The 25,035-nt window shown below is 38.8% G+C and overlaps 1 protein-coding gene across 11 annotated transcripts in view; it reads left to right on the top strand.

The window, feature by feature from the left end:
* The window catches only part of CACNB2 (calcium voltage-gated channel auxiliary subunit beta 2), a 419,726-nt gene that overhangs the window by 277,932 nt on the left and 116,759 nt on the right, over positions 1-25,035 (top strand). For 9 of the 11 annotated variants that reach the window (XM_036881156.2, XM_036881150.2, XM_036881148.2 and 6 more), the window contains one exon: positions 2,712-2,831. In XM_036881156.2, coding sequence (XP_036737051.2) covers positions 2,712-2,831 — 120 coding nt within the window. Of the gene's footprint in view, positions 1-1,499; positions 1,894-2,711; positions 2,832-25,035 lie in introns of those variants that run through there. The other 2 variants (XM_057498249.1, XM_036881152.2) reach the window with 2 other exon arrangements.

Genomic DNA, 25,035 nt, shown 5'->3' with positions numbered 1-25,035 from the left:
TGTGTGTGTGTATGTGTGTGTGTGTGTGTGTGTGTTGAACTTCCTCTTATTAAGGGGTTCTTAATGACAGAAACTTTGTATCTTCACTGAAGTATGACCTGAACCTTTGGCAGTGTGATTGGGGCCTGCAGCCTTTATGGAATAGAGGATATTCCATAATACAAGCACCAAATTGTACTTCCAGGATATTTCTACTGTGCTACTCAGCTCTAGGAAACCCTCTAGGAAGATTAGAAATTTTCTAGCATGTGTGTTGTTACAGAAACTCATATCCCCCTTATGAATTTTACTGGAAGAAAACAATTTTGCAATGCATTTTCTATCCCCCCTTGCATTTTACATTTCACTTTATAAGAATATAAGTCATTTGTTTATTAATTTATGATGCCACAATTAAGGTGCATTTGATCTAGAACTTTTATTCTAAAGCCTCTATTTACCTGTATTTTCTAGGATTTATGTCATTAAGATTGGTCTTAGCCCAGAGATGGAAGGCAAGAAGGGAGGTAGAGAGGAAAGGAACATCTTCTTAAGAAGGTTTTTCTGTCATTTGCATGAGACTACAAAATAATCCCCACATCACCACACTCAAACATGTAGTCTGAAATTCAGTGAAAATTCTTGTTTACTTGAAGAAACCTGGAAGTGTGTATTTCTTCATAAACATTTAAAATCTAATACTGTTGGTCCAGGAAATTAATAACGGATCTTTCTTTCTCAAGCCTCAATTGCTTTATTTATAAGGGTCTGAGCTAAGTTGCTCTATGAATCTTAACTCAAGCTAATAAATCAACCAAGCTTTAAAATTTCTTCGTGATTATTGTAACAATTCACACTTTTATATCCGTGATTTTATTTTGAATGGTACTTTCTCAGTTGGAGAAGCAGTTGAAGTCATTTTGAGCTCCTTTCAACTCATTGCTTAGGGCTGTGATTACTTTCATGTCCTAATTAAATGGGCACATCTCTCTCTTGCATCTTGTTTGCAAAGTCACAGCAGTCGAGGGCTATTTGATATTATGATTGATGAACATTATTTGATTTCTGCTGTCCAGTAATTATATGATATTTAATATCTGAATTGTTTTATGGCATAGGGTTCACTTTCTGAAGCAGGGTAATGGAGAGGGGTCATTAAATGAAAAGATCACATGCTTGTCTTTGAGAAAACGTTTCATCTGAAACAGAAACATGACAAACATACGATGTGCCTGTTACTATTGAACCGAAAAGCCCTTTCCAGCTGTTTACACTTCAGATACAAAATGGCAATTTGACACAGACTCACAGTGTGCTGTGAGCAGCTGCGTAAAAAGGCAGCCTATGGAGCATGCCCAGTGCGGGGAGCGCCCGCCCCCACCAGATCTCTCAAGATAAGGCTTGAACTTTGCACTTGCAAATGTCACTGCATACGTTTTGCACTAGGGTTTTTTTTTTAAAGGTTCTCTTACAACTAATTTTCTTTAACAATCTAAAAGCAGGGAGGAGATTATTTAGGGTAGTAAAATGCATTAAGTTTAGAACGAGTTGATGCCTGTCTCCTATCTCTGAACGCACTTGAAGTGCTCTTTATTTTTAAAGCAACACAAAGCATTGGAGTGTTTGTTTCCACCCCCACCCCCCCGGAATGGAAAGATAAGAATCTCCTTGGATTGGAGTCCTTCGGGGTAGGGAGTGAAAGCCCCGGAGACAGGAAGGGACGGACCCGAGGGGCTTTGCCCAGAGAATGGATGGGAAGGGAGCAGGGCTCCTCCAGGGCTCCGCGCGTACTGAGGATCTGCGCCCGGGGCTGCAGCTGCGGGTGAGCCAGGCGCTGTCCGGCTGATGAAGGCCACCTGGATCAGGCTGCTGAAAAGAGCCAAGGGAGGAAGGCTGAAGAGCTCAGACATCTGTGTAAGCTCAAGGGCTTTCGTTTGCGGGAGACTTGATGTTGTGGTTGCTTGTGCCGTTGCGACAGTGGGTGCTGGCAGGGCTCCTGTCGTTTAGTAATAGGATCCTGACTGCAAGAGAGGGAGCGACGGAGAGTCCTGTAATTTTCTGAGCTCCTTTTCCTCTGTTGTGATTTACTTACTGCCTTAGGAGGTATTGGGGACAGGTGTTTTCTGTAGACAGCTCTTAATAAATATCTATTGAAGGGGATTGAAAAATGTGTTGCTTAAAGGTTGAGTGAAGCTCGCTGCTGTTGTCGTAGGGTTTTGTCAGAGAAGGTGTCGGGTGAATATAAAGGTAAAAAGGATGCTTAAGAATTAAAGTGGGAGCATCTCATGGTAGTGCTATTGTTTGAATTCAAGTTTATAACTCCTTAGACTTTCTTTTATGGCTTTTTTAGACCTACCTTCTTTCTAGTTGTAAATATTGATTTGGCGTGCAGATTGTTCCTGAAGCTATCCTTGAAACGCATCTATGCCCTTCAGCCCTGCACTGCATCTTGGAGCAGATTTAATCATCAAGGAATGTGTTCTGGCTTCCAGAAAGGTGGGAACTGGAACGCAAAGCTTGGAATGGTAATTTGGGAGGTACAACTATCCTAGCCAATGGTCTCCAAACCAGATTGTGATTTTTCTAGATAGTTTGCCACAAAGTGGGTCATTTTCTCCTCTTTTCAGGAACTTATAACACAATCTAGGAAGCTAACTGCCTTGTCTGTGAGACCTTTCCAATGCGAGCATCATAGATGGGATCTATTTTAAAATGTGAATTTTCCTCCCAAGGGTTCGGCAGACTCCTACACCAGCCGTCCGTCCGATTCAGATGTGTCTGTGGAGGAAGATCGGGAGGCAGTGCGCAGAGAAGCCGAGCGGCAGGCCCAGGCACAGTTGGAAAAAGCAAAGGTAAATCCACTTGTTCCCTGCCAAGCTCTTTGCCATTTGTTCTGGGCCCCTGGGGGCCACCTGTGGAAGGTTCTCCTAAAGTGTGTGTTTGGTCTCTCAAGGTATTTCGTTGTCTGATTTACAAGAGATACAAGAAGCGGAGCACATTTTCTTCCCTTGGTGGATAAAAGTGCGATACATATGAATTGAACGGTCTTGCCTTTTGTGTTGTTTTATACTCCGAGCAACTTATTTCCATGGGTGGATGGTTTATCTAGCCACACAAAAAGGTTCCCTGAATTCACAAAGAGGGAAAACTACATCTAATATTAAAATGATTTTGCTTCATTTTTTTCCAGTTAACCATTTCTCTGTTGATAAAAACAAACTTTCTTCAAGCAAACATGTATGTTCTTAAACTTGAACCATTGTTCCCCCAAATTTTACTCCATATGTGTTTTATAAAAATATTTTCTTTTACTTAAAAAATGGATTGCATTACGCTTTTGAAAAATCAACAAAGGATTTTACTAATTAAAAATGCCCCCTCCCATTAATTACCATTCCTTCCATTCATTAAAAGGTGGTAAAATACGTAAGAGGGGAAAAAAAATTGTTGAGAATGTTTGCTTATCTTTGGCCTGAACAATGGTTATATGACTGTATACTCATGTCAAAATTCAGTAAGCCGTTCACTAAAAATAAATGAGTACAAAGGAAATATATTTAAAAAAATACAAGTGCACCCCGGGGTGGGGAGAAAAAAACATTTTAAACAAGAAAAAAAAAATTTCTTCCCTTTTTTGGGGACCACTTTCTTCTCCATACCATATATGGAAAGGAGACCAAAAGTGAGATATGAAATATATAAGCACAGAATTGAGCTGAGATTGTGTTTCATTTCACAAACTGTAATGATTTGAGTTCTTTTCCCCATGCAGCCATTTGAACAGCAGCTGTTTCTGAACCATAGATTGTTCAAGTTTAAGTTACCTTGGTTTGTGTGACACAGCAGAACTTTGAAATGATCACATTTTAACAGTTGTTGGTTTTCTTTTTAAAAAAATTACTACTTTGGAAAAAAGTAAATACCATGGTGATCGTGCTAAAACAATCACGGGTAGCATCAGACACTTCTGGCTGCTTCATCCCTGAGATGAGTAAAATCTGTGTGTTGCTATGGGAATCGTGGCTTAAAGATTCTGGTTTACACGGACAGCCCTTATGCAACCGTCATGGCCTCCAGCACACGTGCCATCCTTACAGAGGAACTGCCAGGAGACCTTGACTTATAAAAAGCAGTATTTCCATATATCAAAACAATACCTTAGCTGGCAGGGAAGTCATCTCTAGGTCTAACACAGTCTTGATTGCAAGACAGTTCAGAAGTAGCAGGAGCAGGCAGCTGATAAAGCAAGGTGTGGCCCAGTTGCCATCCACTGATCTGCTGCACCTGAGTTAACCATTTCAATTGTTATCAGGCAACAACATGATGAACCTGGAGGACGTTATGGTAAGGGAAATAAGCCAATCACAGAAGGACAAACAGTAACTCCACTCATAGGAAGCATCTCATAGAAGCAGTCAGTAGCATGATGGTTGCCAGGGGTTGGGAGAGGAGGAAATGGGGATGATGCGTAAGTTCGAGAGATCTGTACAACATTGTGCTTATAGTTAATAGTTAGCAATATTATACTTTGCACCTAATGATTTGTTAAAAGGATAGATATCTTGTTAAATGTTCTTACTACAATAAAAAAATGAAGTTGAAATTAATGAACATATAACTAGTAAAGTTAATAGCCACTAGTTAGCAGTGTAGCTATTAATATACATTGCAATTCAGAATCTGAATTCTACGTTTTATATTTTGCACCAGGGTGCAAATACAAGAAAAACAACAACAGTTTTTATGCCAGAAATGGCTGTTTTATTTGCATTAATTTATTTATGTGGTTTCTCATGCTAAAATTTAAGTCTCTTAGATTCATATCACATCCTTATAAACTCAGTATCAGTAGGTTTGGTTTTCAAAGTCTTTATTATCTGATTGGGGCATTTTTGTCCATGGCTATATGTACAAGGCCTGAGTTAAGTGACGCAGCTGCATAGAACTTTTAAATATCTTTTAAACCAGCATGTATCAAAATATTGGTCCTAAATCAAACCAGGTTACTTGTCATGCAGACTCAGAAATCTATAGGCACATATAATGTAGAAGATGGAAGAATACACAGAATTTAAAATAAGGGCAAAGTAATTGAAAGGCTATTTACTATGTTTAATGAAAATAGTTTATTTACATTCATATTTCTTCCTTAAAATTAGGTTAATATCTTAAACCTTTGATGTATTCAAATGAGCTACGCTTGGGTAAGTGGGAATTTGAATATGTTCTGAAAGAAGATAGGACTAGGGTTTAAGTTTACTTTATTTGAAATTCCTGGTTTCGTAGATCCTGTTTATGAATTCCAGTATCCTTGAAGAAGGAGTGCAAAAGAGGGATTGTAGATGGCTCATTAATTAGGTTATTTTTATCTATTTCCTTCTACCTTACCTTTATATCTTCATACCTTTTTTTGGACCTATTTCCAAATGAAACCTTAAAATATATGCAAAGCCTTAAACTGTATATGAATATATGTTAATATATATATGAAGTCTTTAAAACATGAATTTATTGTTTTAGGTAATTTAAAACACTTTTTGCATATCCGTTTTGGAAGAGCAAAAAGTTGTCCACATTATTTTGCAATCATCATAGCATCCCTCAAATGAAAGACTTTATAAGTGGGTGCTTTCATTCAGTGACCCTGCAGATCACATGCAATAAGTCTGTAAAAACGCCTGGAATAAACCTCAGTAGCATTCTGAGAATTTGGCCCTCTGAAAATACGAGCGATAATATTCATTGATTGTCTTAATACTGTCTGTGAAATAAGGTGATCGGCAAGTAGTGACACTAGAGGCACTGCTTTTTGAAATTAAGTGACCTACAAAAGGTTGTATAACTCAGTGCTTCCAATAAAACCCTTTACTTTTCCCTAGCACTTTATTATGACTTCTCTTAAACTAGAAGACTCCCCACTGAACAGATTATACATTAATTCTGAGGCAAATAAATACCAGCTGTCATGACCCTGTTTTTTAACTTGGTGATTTCTGATCCCAAATGCATGTTGTGATCCCATTAAGTTTTGCTATACTTTATAAATCATTCCTGATTTAAGCTGCCTCTCTGAGTTTGCGTTAAAGACAAGTAATATATGAATTTAGTTTATTCCCATATTGATCATTTTTTAAAAATAGCTTTATTGAAATGTACAATTCAGTGATGTTTAGTATATTCACAGAGTTGTACAACCATCACCTACAATCAATTTTAGAGCATTTCATTGCTCTCCAAAGAAGTCCCATGTTCTAAATTAGCAGTAAGTCCCTCACTTTTCAACCCCTCAGCTTTTTCTATCTTTATACATTTGCCTAGTCTGTACATTGCATATAAGTGGAATCATATGGTAGATGGTCTGTTGTGATTGGCTACTTCCACTTACATAATCTTTTCAAGGTTCATCCATGTTGTAGCATGTGTCACTACTTCATTCCTTTCTGTTGCTGAATAATATCTCATTGTGTGGATATATCATATTTTATTCATTTATCAGTTGATGGACATTTGAGTTGTTTCTACCTTTTAGCTACTGTGAATAATGCTGTCATAAAATGTACAAGTTTTGCAGGCATATATATTTTCATTTCTCATATATATATATCTAGAATGCAATTGTTGGGTCATGTGATCATCTTTTTTAGTTTGAAAGAACATTATTTTCTTTCCCCTGTCATTCCTGAGAATGATCCCTTCTGCCTTAAAGTCAGAGATTGTGAGTTGGGAACTCTGGATGTGGAAGGGATTGGAGTGGAGATGAAAGAGGTTCAGTGCATTATTCTCTGTAGAATGGATTAGCATTACATTTGAAGTTGGGTTCTCACATCAGTGAATGTCTACTATATTAAAGCAATTCTGTTAGGCACGGTCGGTAAGTAGATGGACTGCAAGGCCAGAACCACGAAGGAACAGGCAGATCTTTTCCCTGTAGAGAGCTTCTACTTGTTTAGCCACATAAGTCTTGGCCTTAAACCATGCAAATTGCAGGTAGAATAGAAGCACCTTGGGGGAGCAAAGAGGTCTGCCAGCATCAGAGGAAAAGACTGCACCCTGCTGGCAGGAACGGAAAACCCTTCTTGGAGGAGGTGGTGGCTTAGAATTAAGACCTTACAAATGGCCAGCTGGAGCTTAGTTTATGAAGTAGAAGGCAAAGAGTGGAGAAAAGGGAAATGCCTGCTAGGCCTAATAAGTTGTGTTAAGTAAAGGCCAGCTGAAGGAAGTGCTTGGCAGTAAGAAAATATGGACCCTTCCAGAGACAGGTTACTTTGTTGCTATCTTGCCAACTTGAAAATGCCTTTATTCTAGCCTCACATTTAATTAATAGTTTGGCTGGGTATAGCACTCATCTGTGAAAAACACTCTCCTTCAGAATTTTAAGGACAATTATTTATTGTCTTCTAGCTTCTAGTACTGTTGCCATGCTTGACATCGTCCTTCAGTCTTTGTGTTTTTTCATGTTTTAATTTTCTCTTTTAATGTTGAATACTTCCTTTGGTATTTTGAAATCTTGCCTTAGTGTGCATTTCATTATTTATTGTGCCTGGTTTCTCATGTGAACATTAGTTGTGAGGGGCAAGTCACTTCAGTTCTGGAAGATGACTTAAATTTTTCTTTGATCACTTTTTTCTACTGTATTTTCCTCTTTTCCTGGCTCTCTGGTTTGTCAGAAGTTTGATTAGAGCTTTCTTCCCTACTCATCTTTTCTCTACCATCCCTCTGCCTTTTTGTTCTACAGTCTGAGTTTTTCTCCATTTCTAACCCATCTATTGAAATATTTGAAAATTTCTAATTACCAGTAGCTTTCTTCTCCTCTCCCCTTTTATAGCTTCTTGTTCTTATTCTAGGGCTGAAATACTTTATCTTCTGTCTCTTAAGCTATATATGTATTTTTAAAGTTTTCTGTACTATCCCTGTTTTCTGAACATTGGGTTATTTTTTACACACTGGAAACTTCCTTCAAATGTTTGATTTGTGGTTGTTCATTCATAACTAAGAGCAAGACATTTTAAAGCCGACTGAGCTCTTAGTGCAATGCCCAAGCTCCTCGACTGCTGGTCTTTTGTAGGGGAGTGGGGTTGGGGGTATCTTTTACCCTTCTCTGTGTCCCTAGAAACGACTCTGCAATCTCTTGGTACCTGCCATTCTCACTCTTTCTACTCTTTCAATTGACACAGTCTATCATTTTCAGTATTCTACAGTTTTGTGTTCCCTCATTTCTTGTTCTTTATATCTCTAGGTTTCTACTTTTCAAAAAAATGTTTTCAGGAGAAAGCATATATCCAGTGGACCATGTTTTAGTTTTCACACTTATCAATAAACATACTATAAAGTAGAAAAAGTGTTTCTCATATCACCTTTATCCATAAATGCCTTAGACATTGGGAGAATCCTACCCAATTAGAAATAATCCCCAAACTCACCTTTTTAGAAGAAAAAAGAAATGTGAGTGTGTTTGTTCACCTGCAACCTGAAGTTGAATTTTTATTTCAAAAAAATGTTAAACATATTTTTAAAATGCTTCTTATTGAGAAAATTATGTGGGAGGTAGAGATGCATATGTATATGCATTAGACTATTACAAGTTAGACTATTGAAGAGAATCCAAAGAACACATGGCAGGTATCAAGTTAGTCAGCTACTCATAGGAGAAAATGCATTTAATTGGTAAAGATAAAATCCAGCAGAGAGAGCCCATTGTTGAAAGCACAAAGTATGATGGACATTGATTTCAATGCTGTCTTTTAGTTTCTGCATTGAAAAATTGCCAGCTCTCTTTTGCTCATAGCAATTATCTTCTAAACAGAGCTAGAAAAGTGGGTAAATATGTCTTAATTTACAGCAGCATGGGTTAGTTTATTGTTCAAATACACATTAGCTTAGATTGCATTTTTTTTGCTATCTACAATAAATAAAAAGTGTGAAAGTTCTCTGGACCAGTGTTAGGTGTCCACTTTAACTCATTAGTATGACTAAGTAGGTACAGTCATCAATACTAGTGCTTTCATTCTTCTCTTACGTCAAATGTTGTCAATAATAGCAGTAATAGTAATGACAACACTTGTGTGATTACTGCTTGTTATAGACAACTTGAAAGGTATAAAAGGAAAAAACAAAGCTTTGGTCTTCAGAGCATTTGGAAATACTTTCAAGCAGTTATGATCACGCAGTATGTACAGCATTGATTCCTAGACTGTATATTGTTTCAGAAAAATCCTTACTCATTCTCTCAGGTATTTGCTGCAGAACAAACTGCTCTCAGGTTCATGGCTTAGAATCGCCACCATTTTTACTTAGGTCACAGTTCTTTCTCTTCCATGTATCACTGGCCAGTTGGCAGGTTAGTGGGTGACCAGATGATCTGGGACAGCCTCTTGCCTGTGTCTGCATGTTGACAGCGGTCAGCTTGGGTGTCTCACTCTCCCCTGGGGGATCTTTCACCCCTGGCAAGCTGGTTGGCTTATTTGCATACTGATCTCTCAAGGTTACAAACATTTCAAGTAAGAACTAGCCCCAGTGGGTGATACTCACATCTCTTCTTGTGTCATGTGTGCTAATGTCCTGTTGGCCAAAGCAAGCCCTGTGGTTAAGCCTGGAGTCTGTGTGGGAGGGAGCTACCAAAGCATAGATTCTGGCAGAAGGAGATTGCTGCAGCCATTTTCTGCAGTCTGCCACACTTATCTCTGTTTTCCCTGACCTCGTGGAACAAGTAATGGTAATGTCTCCATACCTTTTAAAATAAACAGCCCTGCTTTCCCTCCCATCCTGTGTGTCCCTTCCTGTTAGTGACATCCTTAATTACACCTTTATCCCCTGCATCCATTTATTTCATTTCTTCCCCACTTCCTCAAACTGATTTCTGTTTTTCTCTTCCAGTTTCTGGAGAGTTTCTAACCAAGCCTACTGACCTTTTGTTGAGTGTTCCCTGACTTCTCTATAAGCCTTGCCCTGTTTTTCTTCTCTACCAGTTCAATTTTTTCTCACACTGCTGGCTATAGCACAGTTCCATTTTTTACCACCTCCCTGGTTGTTCCTTTTCAGTCTCTTCTGCTACTGCTTTTAGTTCAGTCCAGTGAAGTGTGGAGATCCATCCAACCAAACTCTCAGACCTTGACCTTCTGGCTTTTATTGTTTTAGGCATGTCTTTGGCTTTCAAGCAGATGGACTCCTCCAGAGCTGCTGCAGAGAGGTGCCCAGCAGGTGGGGTTCTGTGCACCTCTCCTGGCTCCAGTCAGTGCAGCTCTCTCCATTCCTTTGACATCTTGAGACTTCCCTGTGTCAGTTCTCCTGTGAATAAAAGTTTTACTTCCATAGTAAGTTTTAAACTACTGCTGTATTTCCCTTTACTATCTCGTCCTTCCCATGACCTTCACTTTGTCTGCACCCCTGCCCCCATTTCCCTCTCTGGTGTTAGCATCTCGAGTCTTTTCTTTTTGGCACCTCTATCCATTTGTCATCGAGCTCCCCATTTTTTCCTTCAAACCCTTTCTTCTCTACATTTTCCTGTTTCTGTCAATGTTAATTTCATCTTCCCAAGCTTGAAGCCTTGTCCTGGAGTCAACAAATTTTTTCTTTAAAGGTTCAGATAGGAAAGATTCTAGGGTCCTGGGGTCATGTGGTCTCTGTTGCAGCTGCTCAACTTGGGGAACCTGGATTTGGATTCCATCACTACCTGGACTTGCTGCTTGACCTTTGGATGAATCATGTGTGGTGGTCCATCATGGTTCTGGTGATAACTATGTGAACTGGTCTGAGTCAAGGCCAGGATTCCAGTCATGGCCTGAGATGGACACAGGCAACCAGAACACAAAGCTCCTGCCACCAAGTTCACGGTCTAATGGGGAGTCTGTATTAATAGTTAGGAAACTACTATTTTCATTTGCTTTTTAGTTGTGTATGGCCATTGTATACTATTATATATAGTCACTGTCGTTTTCAAGTGATTTATTTCTAACTCCATGGTATGTGCTCTATGGCAGACCTGGAACGTCTAGGGCTACTGACAGGCATTTACTCTATCATTTGATCTTCACAGCAGCCCCCCACATCAGGTCCAGTTGCATCACCATCCATCTGTGACTGAGGCACGTGTCCTGCCTCCCAGACTAGACTCTGAGCCCCTTGAGAGTAAAGGCTGCTCTGTGCTTCTTAATCTCACTGGTCTGGATTCTTGCCTGTTTCCAGGACCGAGTTAACAAGCTCTTTCTTGCTCCTCTCACATGCTGTCTTCTGAACAGCATCTGAGTCTTTTAGGAATAAAATTACGTATTTTTCCCTATTTCTTTATGGTTACATTTATCTTGGCAATCTACCACCAAGTAAGTTTCAAGTTTCTAGTGGGTAAGAGTTATATGTTTTAAAGAAAACCTGATACTCTATCTGATTAAACCATCTCTTCTAGTGGATTTATGGTTTTTATATTTAATGGAAGTTCTAAAGGGCTGACATTTGCCCACCTTTAAAACTGCACTCTTGTGAAAGAACCCTTAAAAGGACTGTTAACATAATACAGGCTTCTGGCTATTTCAAAACCATAAATGGATTGGGAAGGATTATTATAAACTTTGCAACTCAAGGTTTTTTTTTTCTTAGAGAGCTGTAGCTGAACATCTCTGCTGTGTCATTATAAATACAGCTATAAGTACATGATTCTTCCCCTCCTTTTTCTCTACCCAATATAAACAGGGAACAACACCAAGACCTTGATGCACAGCTTGAAATAGTCTCTCTGCTCTTGATTTTTGCCCCACCAACAGCAAAAGGAGGGAGGGATGTTGAAAACTGAGCAAAAGTAGAATTTATTCACTTAGCAAACATTTGATAGGGGCCATTGTGCTTTTGAGCCAGGAGCTACAAGAAGGGAAATCAATGATCTGTTGGATGTGGTTTCACCATCAGGAAACTCATGGTCTAACTGTGATGTCAGACATGTGTCACCGACAGGGAGTAATGTGGTGGGATGAGTAGTGGTGTGTGCCCAGTGCCGCAGGAAAGTAAGCAGGTGGACCACTGCCCTGCTGGGATCAGGGAGGCTGGAAGGCAGACCCTGGACTGTGGACCTCCCCACCTGTGTGCAGGAGTCTTCATGGACAGTCTTAGCTAACCAGCAATATGCTTTTCTGGGTTGGCAAGGTGAATTGCTAACTGAGGGGTTCAACAAAGGCTGTTATTTTGGTTTCATTTTGTTTAAATTCACTTAATTCCAATTAACCTTAACCCACACCAAAATATTTTTTACCCTCTTAACCATTTCAAAGTGTACAGTTTAATAGCATTATAGGTTTATGTTGTTGTATAACATATCTAGAATTTTTTAATCTTGCAAAACTGACACCCTATACTACTGAACCCCAGCTCTCCATTCCCCATTCCCCCCTGCCCCTAGCAGCCACCATTCTATGTTCTGTTTCCATGATCTGACTATTCTAAATGACTCATATAAATGGAATCAGAGTCTTTGGCCTTTTCTGACTGGCTTATTTTATTCAACATGATGTTCTCAAGATTCATCCATGCTGTAGCATGTGACAGAATCTCCTTTTTTAAGGCAAATAACATTCCATTGTATGGCTATACTACATTCTCTTTATCCATTCATCCGTAGTGGATATTTGGGCTGCTTCCACCTTTTGGCTATTGTAATATTACTGTAAAGCTTTTATTTTTTTAATCTTAGATTTTTAAAACTGATCCTGTTAAGGTGTACCATCAGCAAGTATTAATTATAGCCTATGTTTGTAGAGTATTGCAATGTTGAACTTCCCAGTGTATTACTTTGCGTGGTCCTTGCAACTACTTAGTGAGGATGGGAGGGCAGAAATAGTACATTTTATGGGTGAGGGATTAATAGTAGATGCTGAAGGATCTTGCCCACAGTCACTGAGCTCCTGGGCAGGATCGGGACAAGGAACCAGTCTTCTGTCTGATAGGATTCGGTTCCCCTCTTAGAAAGATGGAAACAGAGAAGGTATTAATGTACCTCTTCCTCTTTGTTTCATGCTCTGGAAGGATTATTTAATTTTTTTTTTCTTTAGTGACAAATGGAAAAAAAAAAAACAACAAGGCAGCTGTTGAAACAATTTTGAAAGTAAAAATACCACCTCCTATATTTTTGCTGTTGAGTCAAAATAACACAATTAGTGTTCATAAGCAAATACCTGTAGTCCCACATTTTAAGGTTAGTTTATGGTCCTTATGCCGATGATTTGGAATGAGTACATTTTTATGTTTTAACATCATTTAAACAAAAATCCTAAGCCAAAATTTCTTAAATCTAGTAAGTCATTGAAGGAGCTTACAGGATTTATATGTAGACTGTATTCTTGGTTAAACAGAGAATACAAATGGAATGTGCCTGAAAATATTTGAATGGGATCTTCCTCTAGAAAAGTGGAAAAATAATCAAATAGCTAGAAAATAGGTTGTGAGAAGAATGTTGAAGAAACAGAGTTTAAGTAGGGCAAGGGAGAGAAGATTGAAATTACAATGAAACTGAAAAGAGATTTAGTGAGTCTCATAAATTTTTAAGAAAAATAATTGAAAGGGATGGTCTAGAAATTGTAGCTGCCAAAAAGTAAAGTTAGACGTTATAATGGACTAGAGAGATGAGAATGTGTTGTAAAGAAAGAGTAGGAAACTGCTTTCACTAATGATTTTAAAGAAATTTTTGTAGCTTAGAAAAGTAAAAAAATCTTTTAACTAAATCCTGTCTTTGCAAGGATGATGCATCACACAATTAGAGGTCAAGGTTATTTATGTTCTAGTAATATGTTCCTGAGAGTTCTTTCTGCTGATACTGGCGTGCTTAATGACCACTGATTAAAACAAAAGTGTCAGTTCTTAAAGATTTGTGGCTCATACCAGGCTCACCCTTCCCTCTAAGACTGGGCTGAAGTGTGTTTGGCAGGAATTAGGACAAAATGTGGGTATCAGTCAGGTTTTCCAGTCTTTCAGCTTTCTAGATCCACTTTCTGCATCTTAACAACATAACTCTTCTTTTTGTCTTCTTAAAGGAACTGTAGTTATCCTGGAATGAAATATTTACTGGACCAACTGTAACCTTATTGTTGAGTCAACCTGCATTCCTTACAGAGAAAGTCGTTACAAGTTTGTTTACAAGGTGTGACTCCAGGGGGAAAATCCCAGGCCAAAATACCTTTGACACTGAAATCAGTGAAAGGGAGAAATAAAGTTTAAGAAACCCGTTTATTTCTTACAAGCAGTCATCCCTGTCTCTCTCTTGACCAGGCTGCAGCAGAAGAGCTCTTCACCCAACCTCTCTGGTCCAGATAGACCCTCACATGCCCTTGTAATTACCTATTGGTATGTAGATGGACTACTTCTTTCCACCTCTTAGAAACACCTATTGATATGCAGATGCACTTGAGCCAGGCTAGAGATTCTGGAAATACTACAATTTTACCCACAGCCCACCCCTCCAGAAATCTCGCCTCATAATCTACACATTCCCCATCTTCCGCAATGGTCCCTGGCTGAGAAAGCGAGCATTGTAACCAGACTAATGATGTACAGTAGTAACAGCAATAAAATCATGATAATCCCCAAGTCGGAGGATTTAGCTAGGTTCAAAGTCCTGTACAGATGAAGTCCATAGCTCACCCATTCCACAGGCAGGCAGTAGCTGAAGAGGTAGGGAGTTCAGAGCAATCATCACATAGCAGCTGCAGCCAGGGGACTGGCCCAGGCCACAGGAACTGCAGAAGAAAATAACCTTAAAAGCGATAAGATACATGTTTTAATGACACCAGCATAGGCAAATCTTGTCCATCAGGTAGGATGCATGCAAGAGAGTGGTCCTGTGACAGGACAGTGGCAAGAATGGGATCTCATCCTGGTCTAGTATACCAGACTTTCACCTCTCTCCCTGTGAGTGTTGCTGATGGGTCTATATGTAGGGCTACAGGAGGCACATGCAGTGGCCACAATGGTAAAACAAAAAGATGCTCTTACCTTCTGGCCTTTTTGGTTACACTACCATCATCTTTTGGAGGTGCACATGTTTCATGCCAGCCCCATCTGATGCCCTTTTGTACCAAATGGCATAAGGGCTTCAGAACTTATGCCAAATGTGGAATAAACACTCTTCAGTAGCCTACAAGACCCAAAACATCTTGCAAAAATGCCATATTTATATGTAAAGTAATCTCACATGAGCATAATATCACACAGTATTAGATGCCCTATTCCCAAGGGGATTCGGGCTGTTCCACTCAACCCCACCCTGCAAACAGTAGGGAGTAGATCCCTCTGGGTTGCAGTAAATCATGGAGCATTCATCTCCTGTGTCCACCAGTGCTGGGACATGTTTTACATTCACAGGGGACCAATGAATTGCTAATTCTACATGTGGCCTCTGGTCCCCGCTAGGTCCTGCAAGGTGGAGGCCTTGACCCTTCCTTCAGTCAAACTGCAATGCCCAATCATTGTCCTGTAGGGATGAGGGCCCAGGCAGAGCCTGAGTATTGTCTCCCAGGAAGTCTTGCAGGGACACAGGCCAGACATGGGACTTTGCCTCTGGCTTCTGTGTCCTGGAACTCAGAGGCTGGAACTGCTCTGAGGCTTTATTTAATTGGTGTCACAGTTCTAATAAGATCCTAATGGACTGCCCATCAAGTTGTTCTTTCACTTACCCAGCTTTTATCAAATCAACCCACATCTGGGTCCTTGAGACATTCACAGGGCCTTTTGCACCTCTCCTTTCAGTTGTAGCCAATACTTCCTTCCAGGCTCGTATTGTTTCAGCCTCCCCCAGATCTGCTAAAGTACGAGTAGCCTCACTTATGGGTTGCCCTATGTGGGGGGGCAAGAGTAGTCACTAGGGACCAAAAGACAGATGGGAGAGCTGTATGCAGCACCAGATTTCTCATTCCTACAAAGAACAACTCCTCATCAGGGCCCTGCCTTCCATATTATGATATTTTTCATGCCCAATTCCCACAACACCTGTTGGAGCTCTGCCTACATTTTCCAGCTAGTGGGTAAAGATGGTAGGTCACCCTGATTAGGCCAAACTGCCCCGATGGCTGCTGTCAGCCATTCCAGAAGCACCTGATTCCCTGAGGTGTGATGGGCATTTTGCAACTGCTTCCAGAGAAGGGTACATCATCAGGGAAGCCAGTCTACTCATTTCGGAACTCGACATAACAATGTTTTCCACCTCCATATCCCAGAGACACAAAAGCCATGTAAGCAGAGCTTCCGATGGCTTCTGCTGTTACTGGATACTCATGTCCACCAGCATCATCTTGGGTATAGGGGCAGAGCATGGAGTCCTTCACAACCTGGGGAAGGGTCGGCTCCCTCCCCTCAGGAGCCCATGGTTGTTGTGTTTTTAATTTCTTAATTATAGCTGGGAGGGCCTTTAATACAGGAAAGGCTGGTGCCTCAGGCAGTGGCTTCAGCAACAGATTGGCCCTCGGCCCCCACCCCCTCATCCTCTCACAACACCACCTCACCATCTCCGGAGCTGAAGGCACCGCTCTTTCCTCCCCCTCCCCGATCACCTTCTGCAGTGCATACTCTCCTGCTGCCTTCCCCCTTGCTGCTGCTAAGGAATTTTCCAGGAGTGTGACCTGTCTTCTCAATAACTGTCTCTCTTCCTTAAGGGCATCCTATAGGTTATCGCCCAGCTCCTCCAAGTGATGCTGAAGTTTATCTCTTTCCTGCCCAAGTCTCTCTTTCCTCGGTAACCCTCTTTCTCTCCTCAATAATCCTCTCTCTCTCTTCAATAATACTTTCTACTATCTTGATGAGAAGAGATCCTATGATCCCAGCTGCTATTTGACCACTCAGGGCCTCTTAGCAGCCTTCTATCTGACAGAGGACTAATTCTGCAGCTTCCGGTGTCTCCACCCTTCCCCAGTTCTGGGGAAGGCCCCACCTCTCTAGGAGGTGCTTTACCCTAGACCAATTCCCCACTAGGGGCTCCCCAATTGGAAGTGCTTTATAGGGGTTCCCTAATAAAGCACTCTCTACCACTGCAGCCACTGGGGTCTCCCCATCATCCCTAGAGGCAGCCCGCCCAAGGGTCACACCCATTTAGACAGATTTTGAGTTCAGAGATCCTGCTGACTATGCCAGATGTAACTCCAGGGGAGGTGTGACTCCAGGGGGAAAATCCCAGGAAAAATACCTTTGAAACTGAAATCAGTCAAAGGGAGACATAAAGTTTAAGAAACCCATTTATTTCTTACAAGCAGTCATCCCTGTCTCTCTCTTGACCAGGCTGCAGCAGAAGAACTCTTCACCCAACCTCTCTGGTCCAGATAGACCCTCACATGCCCTTGTAATTACCTAGTGGTATGTAGACGGACTACTTTTTTCCACCCCTTGAAAACACCTATTGATATGCAGATGCACTAAAGCCACATAAGAAATTCTGGAAATATTTACCCACAAAGGCAACCCTGTGTCACACACATTCACCCAGAATGAAAGCAGATCTTTGGCATATGTGAGTTTAAGTCATCCAATGCATATTAATAAGTTATATAATGAACGGATACACAGTGGAGTATAGAAATCCTTTGCATGGATAAAAATCTCTACATGTTTAATGCAATATTCATTTAACACACTTGCCTTTGGTCACCTGTCTTGTGGTGTGTATAATTCTTGGGCATTTACAATGTCAGGTCTTGATCCCTGATCTTCAGGAGCCCAATCTAAGAGGAACTTGTGGTAACTGTATGTAATGTACTCTACCTTCTCATTGAAGTCTTCACTCAAAACGAGAGAAGTTGGTCAGACTGGGGCCCAGGACCCAAAGCCTCTATGGACTGTGCACTGAGGTCTATGAACCACCATATATTTTGTGCCCATTTTCCTACATGGTCTGCCTGAGTTGGAATTTCAAACATGGTAGTTGAGTCACCATCCTCTTTCCAAATGATCAAAAGTCAGCTAAAGAGATATATCCCAACCTTAAATATTTTATTTAAGCTTAATGTATTAGTAAATACTTACTCTACACTAATCTTTTGCTACAAAACCAAGGCCTGTTTTTTGAGCATAGTCTTCTGATGACATTTCCCCTATATCCACACCACCATCTTCAGTGTAGAATCGGATATTGGAGTTTGACCATATCCAAAGGGATTTGAGTCCCAAAACATACAAGAACTGTAAAGATTTTTAATTTTAAAATAGTCATGTTTATACCTCAAAATAATACTTTTCTCCTAAATATCTTTGTTTTATACAACATCAACCATTTGCTTCTAGTCTAACACTTGTGCTGAATGTCTTGGTAAAATAAAAAGCAGGCATTTGTAAATGTAGTGTCTTTATAATAGAGGAATTTGAGTGATACTTCTTTTTTCCTATAAGTTGATATGTATGTAAAAAGGTTTGATATTAGTGACTGTTCTTGTTAACTCTAGCCAAGCCCAAGAAAAACTATCAGAGTTGGAAAAACAGAGTACTGATTAATAGTAACCCTTAAATAATTTTTTATTTGTCTCTGAAATGGAGTTGTATGTTGTTTCCTTGGCTGAAAAAAAATGTTCATTGTAACATCACCAGCATGGAATCCTTTTTTTAAATACTGATTCTTCATCATCTCTGGGCTATGAATGTCTGCATATATGATGAAATTTCTGGCCCTTCTCTAGAGAAAAAGGTTATATCTACACAGCTTGGCTTACATTTCCAGGGTCTTCCCAGACCCCTGAAACAAATCCATGTACCCTAAAGATTTGCAAAGCACAAGAACCTCTGTTAAGAATCCCAGTCTTCCTCCAGTTAGAATGGCTAATGTCTAAAGAACTGTGGGACACTGCCCTAACTGTACGCAGTGTTTTCCTCTGCTCTTAGATTCTGAAGGAGATGACCACATAAATCCTTCTTGGAGTTCTCATTTTAGCTGTAGTGTTTAGTCTAGTGTGGAACCAGAGGTTGGGCAAATATACAATACTTTAAATACTTCCATGTGCTATAGAGCTGTTAAGGGTATTCCAGTTTAAACAGTTGTCATGTCATTGACTAGCAATATCCACGTTTTGTTGTGTTTTCAGATTTTCCAATGGCCTGTGTGAAATTAAGCAAAACCAAAAGATCCTTTCAAGCTGAGCAGATAGTGGGAGCTAATCGTGTGGTTGGGCCTGGCCATGTGCCCGGGTCAGTTTACTAGTCTGTGAGATTCTGAGCTGCTTTGTCTTGTGTTAAGTCCCATAAAATATAACCGGTGTGCTTATTCCTGTTTATTCTCACCTAGGTCATCTGATTTGGACAACTGTGTGGAGGGGACCTTTCTGCAGGTTACACAACATTAAGGCTATCTGCTGCCTAATTGTCCTTTTCTCCTGGATTAGACAGAAATCTCCTGCCATCTTTCATCATTTCATCATTTAACATAAAATGTTAAATGTTCCCAGCAGCAGGACTTTTTCCTGACCGAAGGTGTAGGATTCCATTAAGAGATCCTCTGTCATTCAGTAGCCATGGCCCCTCACACTGACCCACCTCTACTGGCCACCTGCCCGCCTCATGTGACTTGTTTGCACTTCCTTCAGCCCTTCTCAGGGCATGCTGGGCTGTGTTCCTCTCCTCAAGCATGTTAACTGGGAGGGACTCGAGTGAAGACTTGTCCTGTTGACACCTAATAATTGAACTCCTTTGTAGGTAGATGTGTAACAAACATTTGTGGACTGAATGGATCACGTGATCTACTGAGTGATAGGAATGTGTCCATGGAACCCTAAACCTTTGGATGTAGTCACATTTTGGCCATCTGTAGCTCTTTTATGAGGTTCATATGCTGTCTCCACAACTATATGTGGCCTTGGAGGGGGAAGTATCGGAATGTATAGTTTCATTAGTATCTCCTTCCATGTAGTATAGTGAGTGACAAGCAAAATTACTTTTGGTTACTTTAGTACATTTTTAATGAAAAGTAAACATTGAGGGGTGATAACATGAAGAGGTCTTTGCAGGAAACTGGTAGAACTGGGTCACTGTCTGTGCTGCTGCACAAGGTGAGGTGCAGGGCTCACACAGTACTTATGCATCTGAACAGAGGTGGCTCTGCAGCGGACAAGCATGCCCCTCCAGGTGGCCAGATTGCTGACTATCTAGTGGCTGCCAAGGCTGTTTCTTTGTCCATGGCGAGAAACTGTTCAACTGTTTTTGAGGAGCTGTTCTGTTATATAAAGATGAGGTTATAAATGGTGTTATCTTTTAGATAAATTGAGGTCTGCATACAAAATCCACATTGTATGTATTCCATGAACAGATGCTCAGAATTTTGAAGTTTGATTATTGTCTTTTTTGGAATAATTAGTGAAGAAGAGAAATAGTAATAGAAAAGACTCAAACGTAAGACATAAAAAGGCCAGTGCACTCCCCTGTGCAGGCTGTCAGATCATTCAGCCTGCTTTTGTAACATGAGAATACAGCTGAAGAAAAAACAGCAGTTACACAATTTCATCATTGGAAAGAGTTTGTCTTTGTACTGATAAATATGCTATCATTGAAAACTCATAAGTAATAGCGATATTTCTGCAGGAGTTGACTATAAATATTTCATATAATGAATTTATTAAAATAGGATGTCCATTTTGTCAATTATATTTTTCAATAAATTAAATAATACATATAAAAAAGTATAACATTAAGGTGAAAGCCTGCACACCCACAGCCCTCAGTAGAAGCAATGAGAAGAGAAGTGCTGATAGCTTCGAAGGCTCCCGTGTTGCTCATGCCGTCCCTCCCGGCTGGAGACTGTCATTATGTTGAATGTGGTGTTCCCATTCTCTTCTTTCCATTTTATTTTGTCTTACCACATTATGTTCAAATTCCATACAACACATTGCTTTGTTTTTATGTTTTGAAGTGCTCCTTAAATGACATCCTGTTTAGGTATTCTTTTGTAACTTGCTGAGGCTTATTTTGGCTCAACATTTTATTTGTAAAATTCATCCATGACGATTTGTGTCACAGTAACTCACTCGCTGTACCAGTATGTGGTGCGCCAGGAGAGGACTTGCCGCAGTTGGTCTGTGGCCCTGTCTGTGCACCTGTGAGCTGCTGCATACAGTCTTCCTGTGGCACCTTTTGTACTTCTGTTAGCACACATGTGCCAGAATTTCCTGGGATAAGTACGACTGACAGTGGAATCCTTAGGTCCTAAGGCGTGTGTGTTTTTACCTCTACTAGATAATGGCAGTTGGTTCTAAGAGGGGTTGTTTTAGTTTATACCCACACCACTGTGTTTTGTTCCACATTCTCTATAATGTTTAATACTGTCAGATTTGACTTTTTTTGCTAGTCTAGCAGGTACAAAGTTTAAAATCTCACTGTGGTGTTACTTGTAGTTCCATGGTTACTTAGGAAATTGAGCACTTTTCATATATTTGTTTGCCTTTGTTTTCTTCTTCTATGAAATGGCTGGGTTTGGCTTTGGACTAATTTTCTATCAGGTTTTTTGTTCATTTATAGGAGTACTTTTCATTTTCTGTATCCAGTTATTTTGTTGGTATTTGTGTTACAGAAAGGTTTTGATTGGTAGGTGCTCTTCTCACGTTTTTCATTCTTAATTTTAACCAAGATGTATCCAGTCCTTTTTGTCACTTTGTGCTTTGGGGATCATAAATAATTCCTTACCTTTAGCTCATGAAGAGTTCCTCTATCTTTATTTCTAATAGTTTTTGAATGGTGTCTTGTACATTTGATTCCTTAATCTCTCTGGAATTGATTTTTGTAGGAGTGATATAGACACCTACTTTAATTTAAGATATCTGTTTGTTCCAGAGCTATTAATTGAATAGCTTATTCTCTCTGCACTGGTCTGAAATGCCTGTTCAGTCACAGATCAATTTTCTCCATGTGAGCAGGTCTATTTCTAGGCCTCCTTTCCTATGTCAATGCCATACTACTTAATTACTATAGTTTTAAAATAAACATTGGACATGTCAACCCATTACTTCTTCAGGACAGAATTGGTTATTCTTGAACCTTTCTCTTCCATATAAATTTTAGTAACATGTATGAAGTTCAACAGAAAAAAAAACAAGAAAACCACAAACATTTCCAGCTGAGATTTGGAATTACATTAAAGTCTGTAGATCAACTTGGGGGGAAATGCCCTAGTTAGAGAATTGAGTCATCTTATCCATAAATATAAAATATGTCTCCCTTACTTTGTTTCTGGAATGTTTCATAAATTTTTTTTCCATAAAAGTCATGTTTAAGATTTTTCCTAGGTATCTTACTTTTGTTAGTTGCTTTTACAGTCCTTCCATCTCACTTTCTCTCTCTTTCAAGACGCAGGTTCTGTTTGCTGATGTACAAAAAGGCATTTCATTTTGTATGAGAACATTTATATTCATCAATCTCTAAAATGCTTATTAAATGATATTAAATTTTCTGTAGATTGTTGGGTTTTCTATGAAACATAGATTGGACAGTCATATCAAATGAATAATGAAAATTCTATTTCTTCCACTCCAAACATTTTAACTTTTCACTTTCTTTTCATCTTACTGAACATTGCAATGTTATAAGTGGTTATGGTAGGCAGCCTGGCCTTTGTGAACTTCTGAAGACAGTGCTTGTATGTTACACTATTAAGCGCAGTAATTGGTGTGGGTTTTCTGTAGATACACTTTATCATGTTAAGGAAGTTATCGTCTATTTCTAGTTTTCTGGATTTTACAAAAACCATGTATTGATATTTTATTAAATACCCCTTTTTATCTCTTAAGATCATATAACATTATTTCTTTAAATTTCTTGTGGTAAATTATATGAACAGATTTTTTACATTACATGGACTTTTCATCCTGGATAAACAATTTTCGCAAGGTTCTGTCTTTTTTAGTATGTTGTCGAATTTGACTTTATGAGGTTTTTTTTTTTGAATGTGTGGTCACCAGGGAAACTTGTTTAATTTCCTTATTTTGCATTATTATCTGTCCTCAAGTAGTTGAAAATTGAAGTTTGCTTTCTCATGAAATTGGTTTTTTTGTCTTGATTTTTCCTCCTTGGAAGACTTTGTTATGTTCTGATTACTTATTCCTTGAGTATTTTCTAGAACTCCCTGGGTAAATTCCTATCCAAACTGTGGTTTTTGTTTTTTGTGCAAAAGATTTTTTTTTTTAACCATTGAATCAAATTCTTCAACTGTTATCGAACTCTGCAGAGATTTCGCTGCCCAAATGTCATTTTGGGTATTGCAACTTCCTAATTCTTCCATTTCATCTGTATTTTCAGGTTTTTTAATGGTAAACGTACCATAATCACCTCATTATCTTATTTAATCTCTGTGGTATCTATAGTTATATCTTCTTTTTCCTTCCCCCAATTTTATACTTGCTCTGTCTCACAGATACTCATCTATTTGATTGACATGTTCAGAGGATAAAATGTAGTTTATAATCTCCATTTTCTATTTCATTAATTTCTCCTCTCTTTGTATTTTCCTCTGAGTTCTTTTTTCTTTTTCATTTAAGTCAGGCACATGGCTCCTTTGAAAGAAGAGCCTTCATATTTCTTCTGTTAATCATTTATACTTTTTACATTTCTACTTAAGAACTGTGTTTTCTGTATCCAACAAATGTTGATATGTTGTATTTCATTATTGTTACTTCCTAAGGATTTTCAGTTTGATTGATTACGTGAGCTGAGATATTTATAAATGCGTTAATTCCCAGATGTATGCAGGTTATTTTACTGTTTCTTTAATTGTCCTTTGACATTAGGTGTGTCTACTTTAAACAGGACATAGCTTAATTTTATTATTTTTTTGCTTGAGCATCAGAGTGTGTCTTTGAAAAATGTAGTACTTAATTTTACTTTGAGGTTACACATATTTATACTCATTTTGCACTGCATTCACACTTTGTGTTCGGCGTTCCCAGTTTCTCTATTTTACCTCCCATCTCACTATTACTTTGTTTCAGAAAGATTATCTTTTTTGTTTTAAAATGTTTTTATTAGTTTAAAAATCATACATTATAGTTGTTTTTTGGGTTTTTTGTTTATTGTGGATACCTTAGACATTGCAGCAAGAATTCTTAATCTAAAGTTAAGTCATTTCATCCTCTTTTGGGACAATTTGAAAGCTTTGGAACTTTTAAGCCTAATAACTCTTCCCTGACATGTCTTTGAAAATTTCACTTTATCTGCCTTATAATTCTACATATTAGATATTATTAATATTATTTATCTTTTTAAAAATAAATCTATATCTATTTAAATTTATCAATATTATCATTCCCTTTTGCTCACTGTGTCTTTCAGGTATCAAGGATTCCTCCTGATAATCATTGTTGGTTTTCTTGAAGTTTATCTTTATAAGTTTCTTTTGTGAGAACATTTTTGATGAGGAAGTCTCTATATTTGTCTGAAAAAAAAAACTTACAAAAATAGTTTTGCTTGAAAACAATTTTAGAATAATAGTTATTTTTTTTCTTAGTACTCGGAAGATGATATTTTATCATCTTTTGGCTTTTGGTTATTTAGGAGTCAATTCTCAGTGGAACTGCCAATTCTTTGTAAATGGTCTCTCTTTTTTTCCTGGCTGCTTTAAGATCTCCTGTCTGTCTTTGTTGTTCTGCAGTTTCACTACAATCTGTCAAGGTACACATTTCCTTTTTTTTTTTTTTCTTTTCTTTCTTGAAACTTTTATCCTGGTGAGAATTCATTATTTCACCAATCCTGGAAAATTCTCAAATGTTATCTCTGAAAAGTTTAGAAATATAATTTATCATTGTTTACTCTTCTTTGGTGGAATAGTTGTCCAAAATGTCAAGTCTGCCTCATTGCCAGAATTGGAAGATACATCAATAAAGGTTTATACTATATTACTGCATCTGAATTTTGGTAAAACCCTCTATTATTTTATAATCATTTATCTATCTAAATAGAAAACCAAGATGTTTAAGAAGGGCCATATTACCCAAAACAATAGGGAAAAATAAACCATTCTCTAAATAGGATGGGTCTAATGTCAACAGACACACACTAAAATGAGGAGACTGAGTCTACTACTCTGTCTTAGAGCTGCATAGTCATGTTGGGTGTTTACATTCTACATTTCCA

This window comes from Manis pentadactyla, chromosome 3 (genome assembly GCF_030020395.1).
Source record: "Manis pentadactyla isolate mManPen7 chromosome 3, mManPen7.hap1, whole genome shotgun sequence".
Taxonomy (NCBI): domain Eukaryota; kingdom Metazoa; phylum Chordata; class Mammalia; order Pholidota; family Manidae; genus Manis; species Manis pentadactyla.
This window is presented reverse-complemented; position numbering and strand designations above follow the sequence as displayed.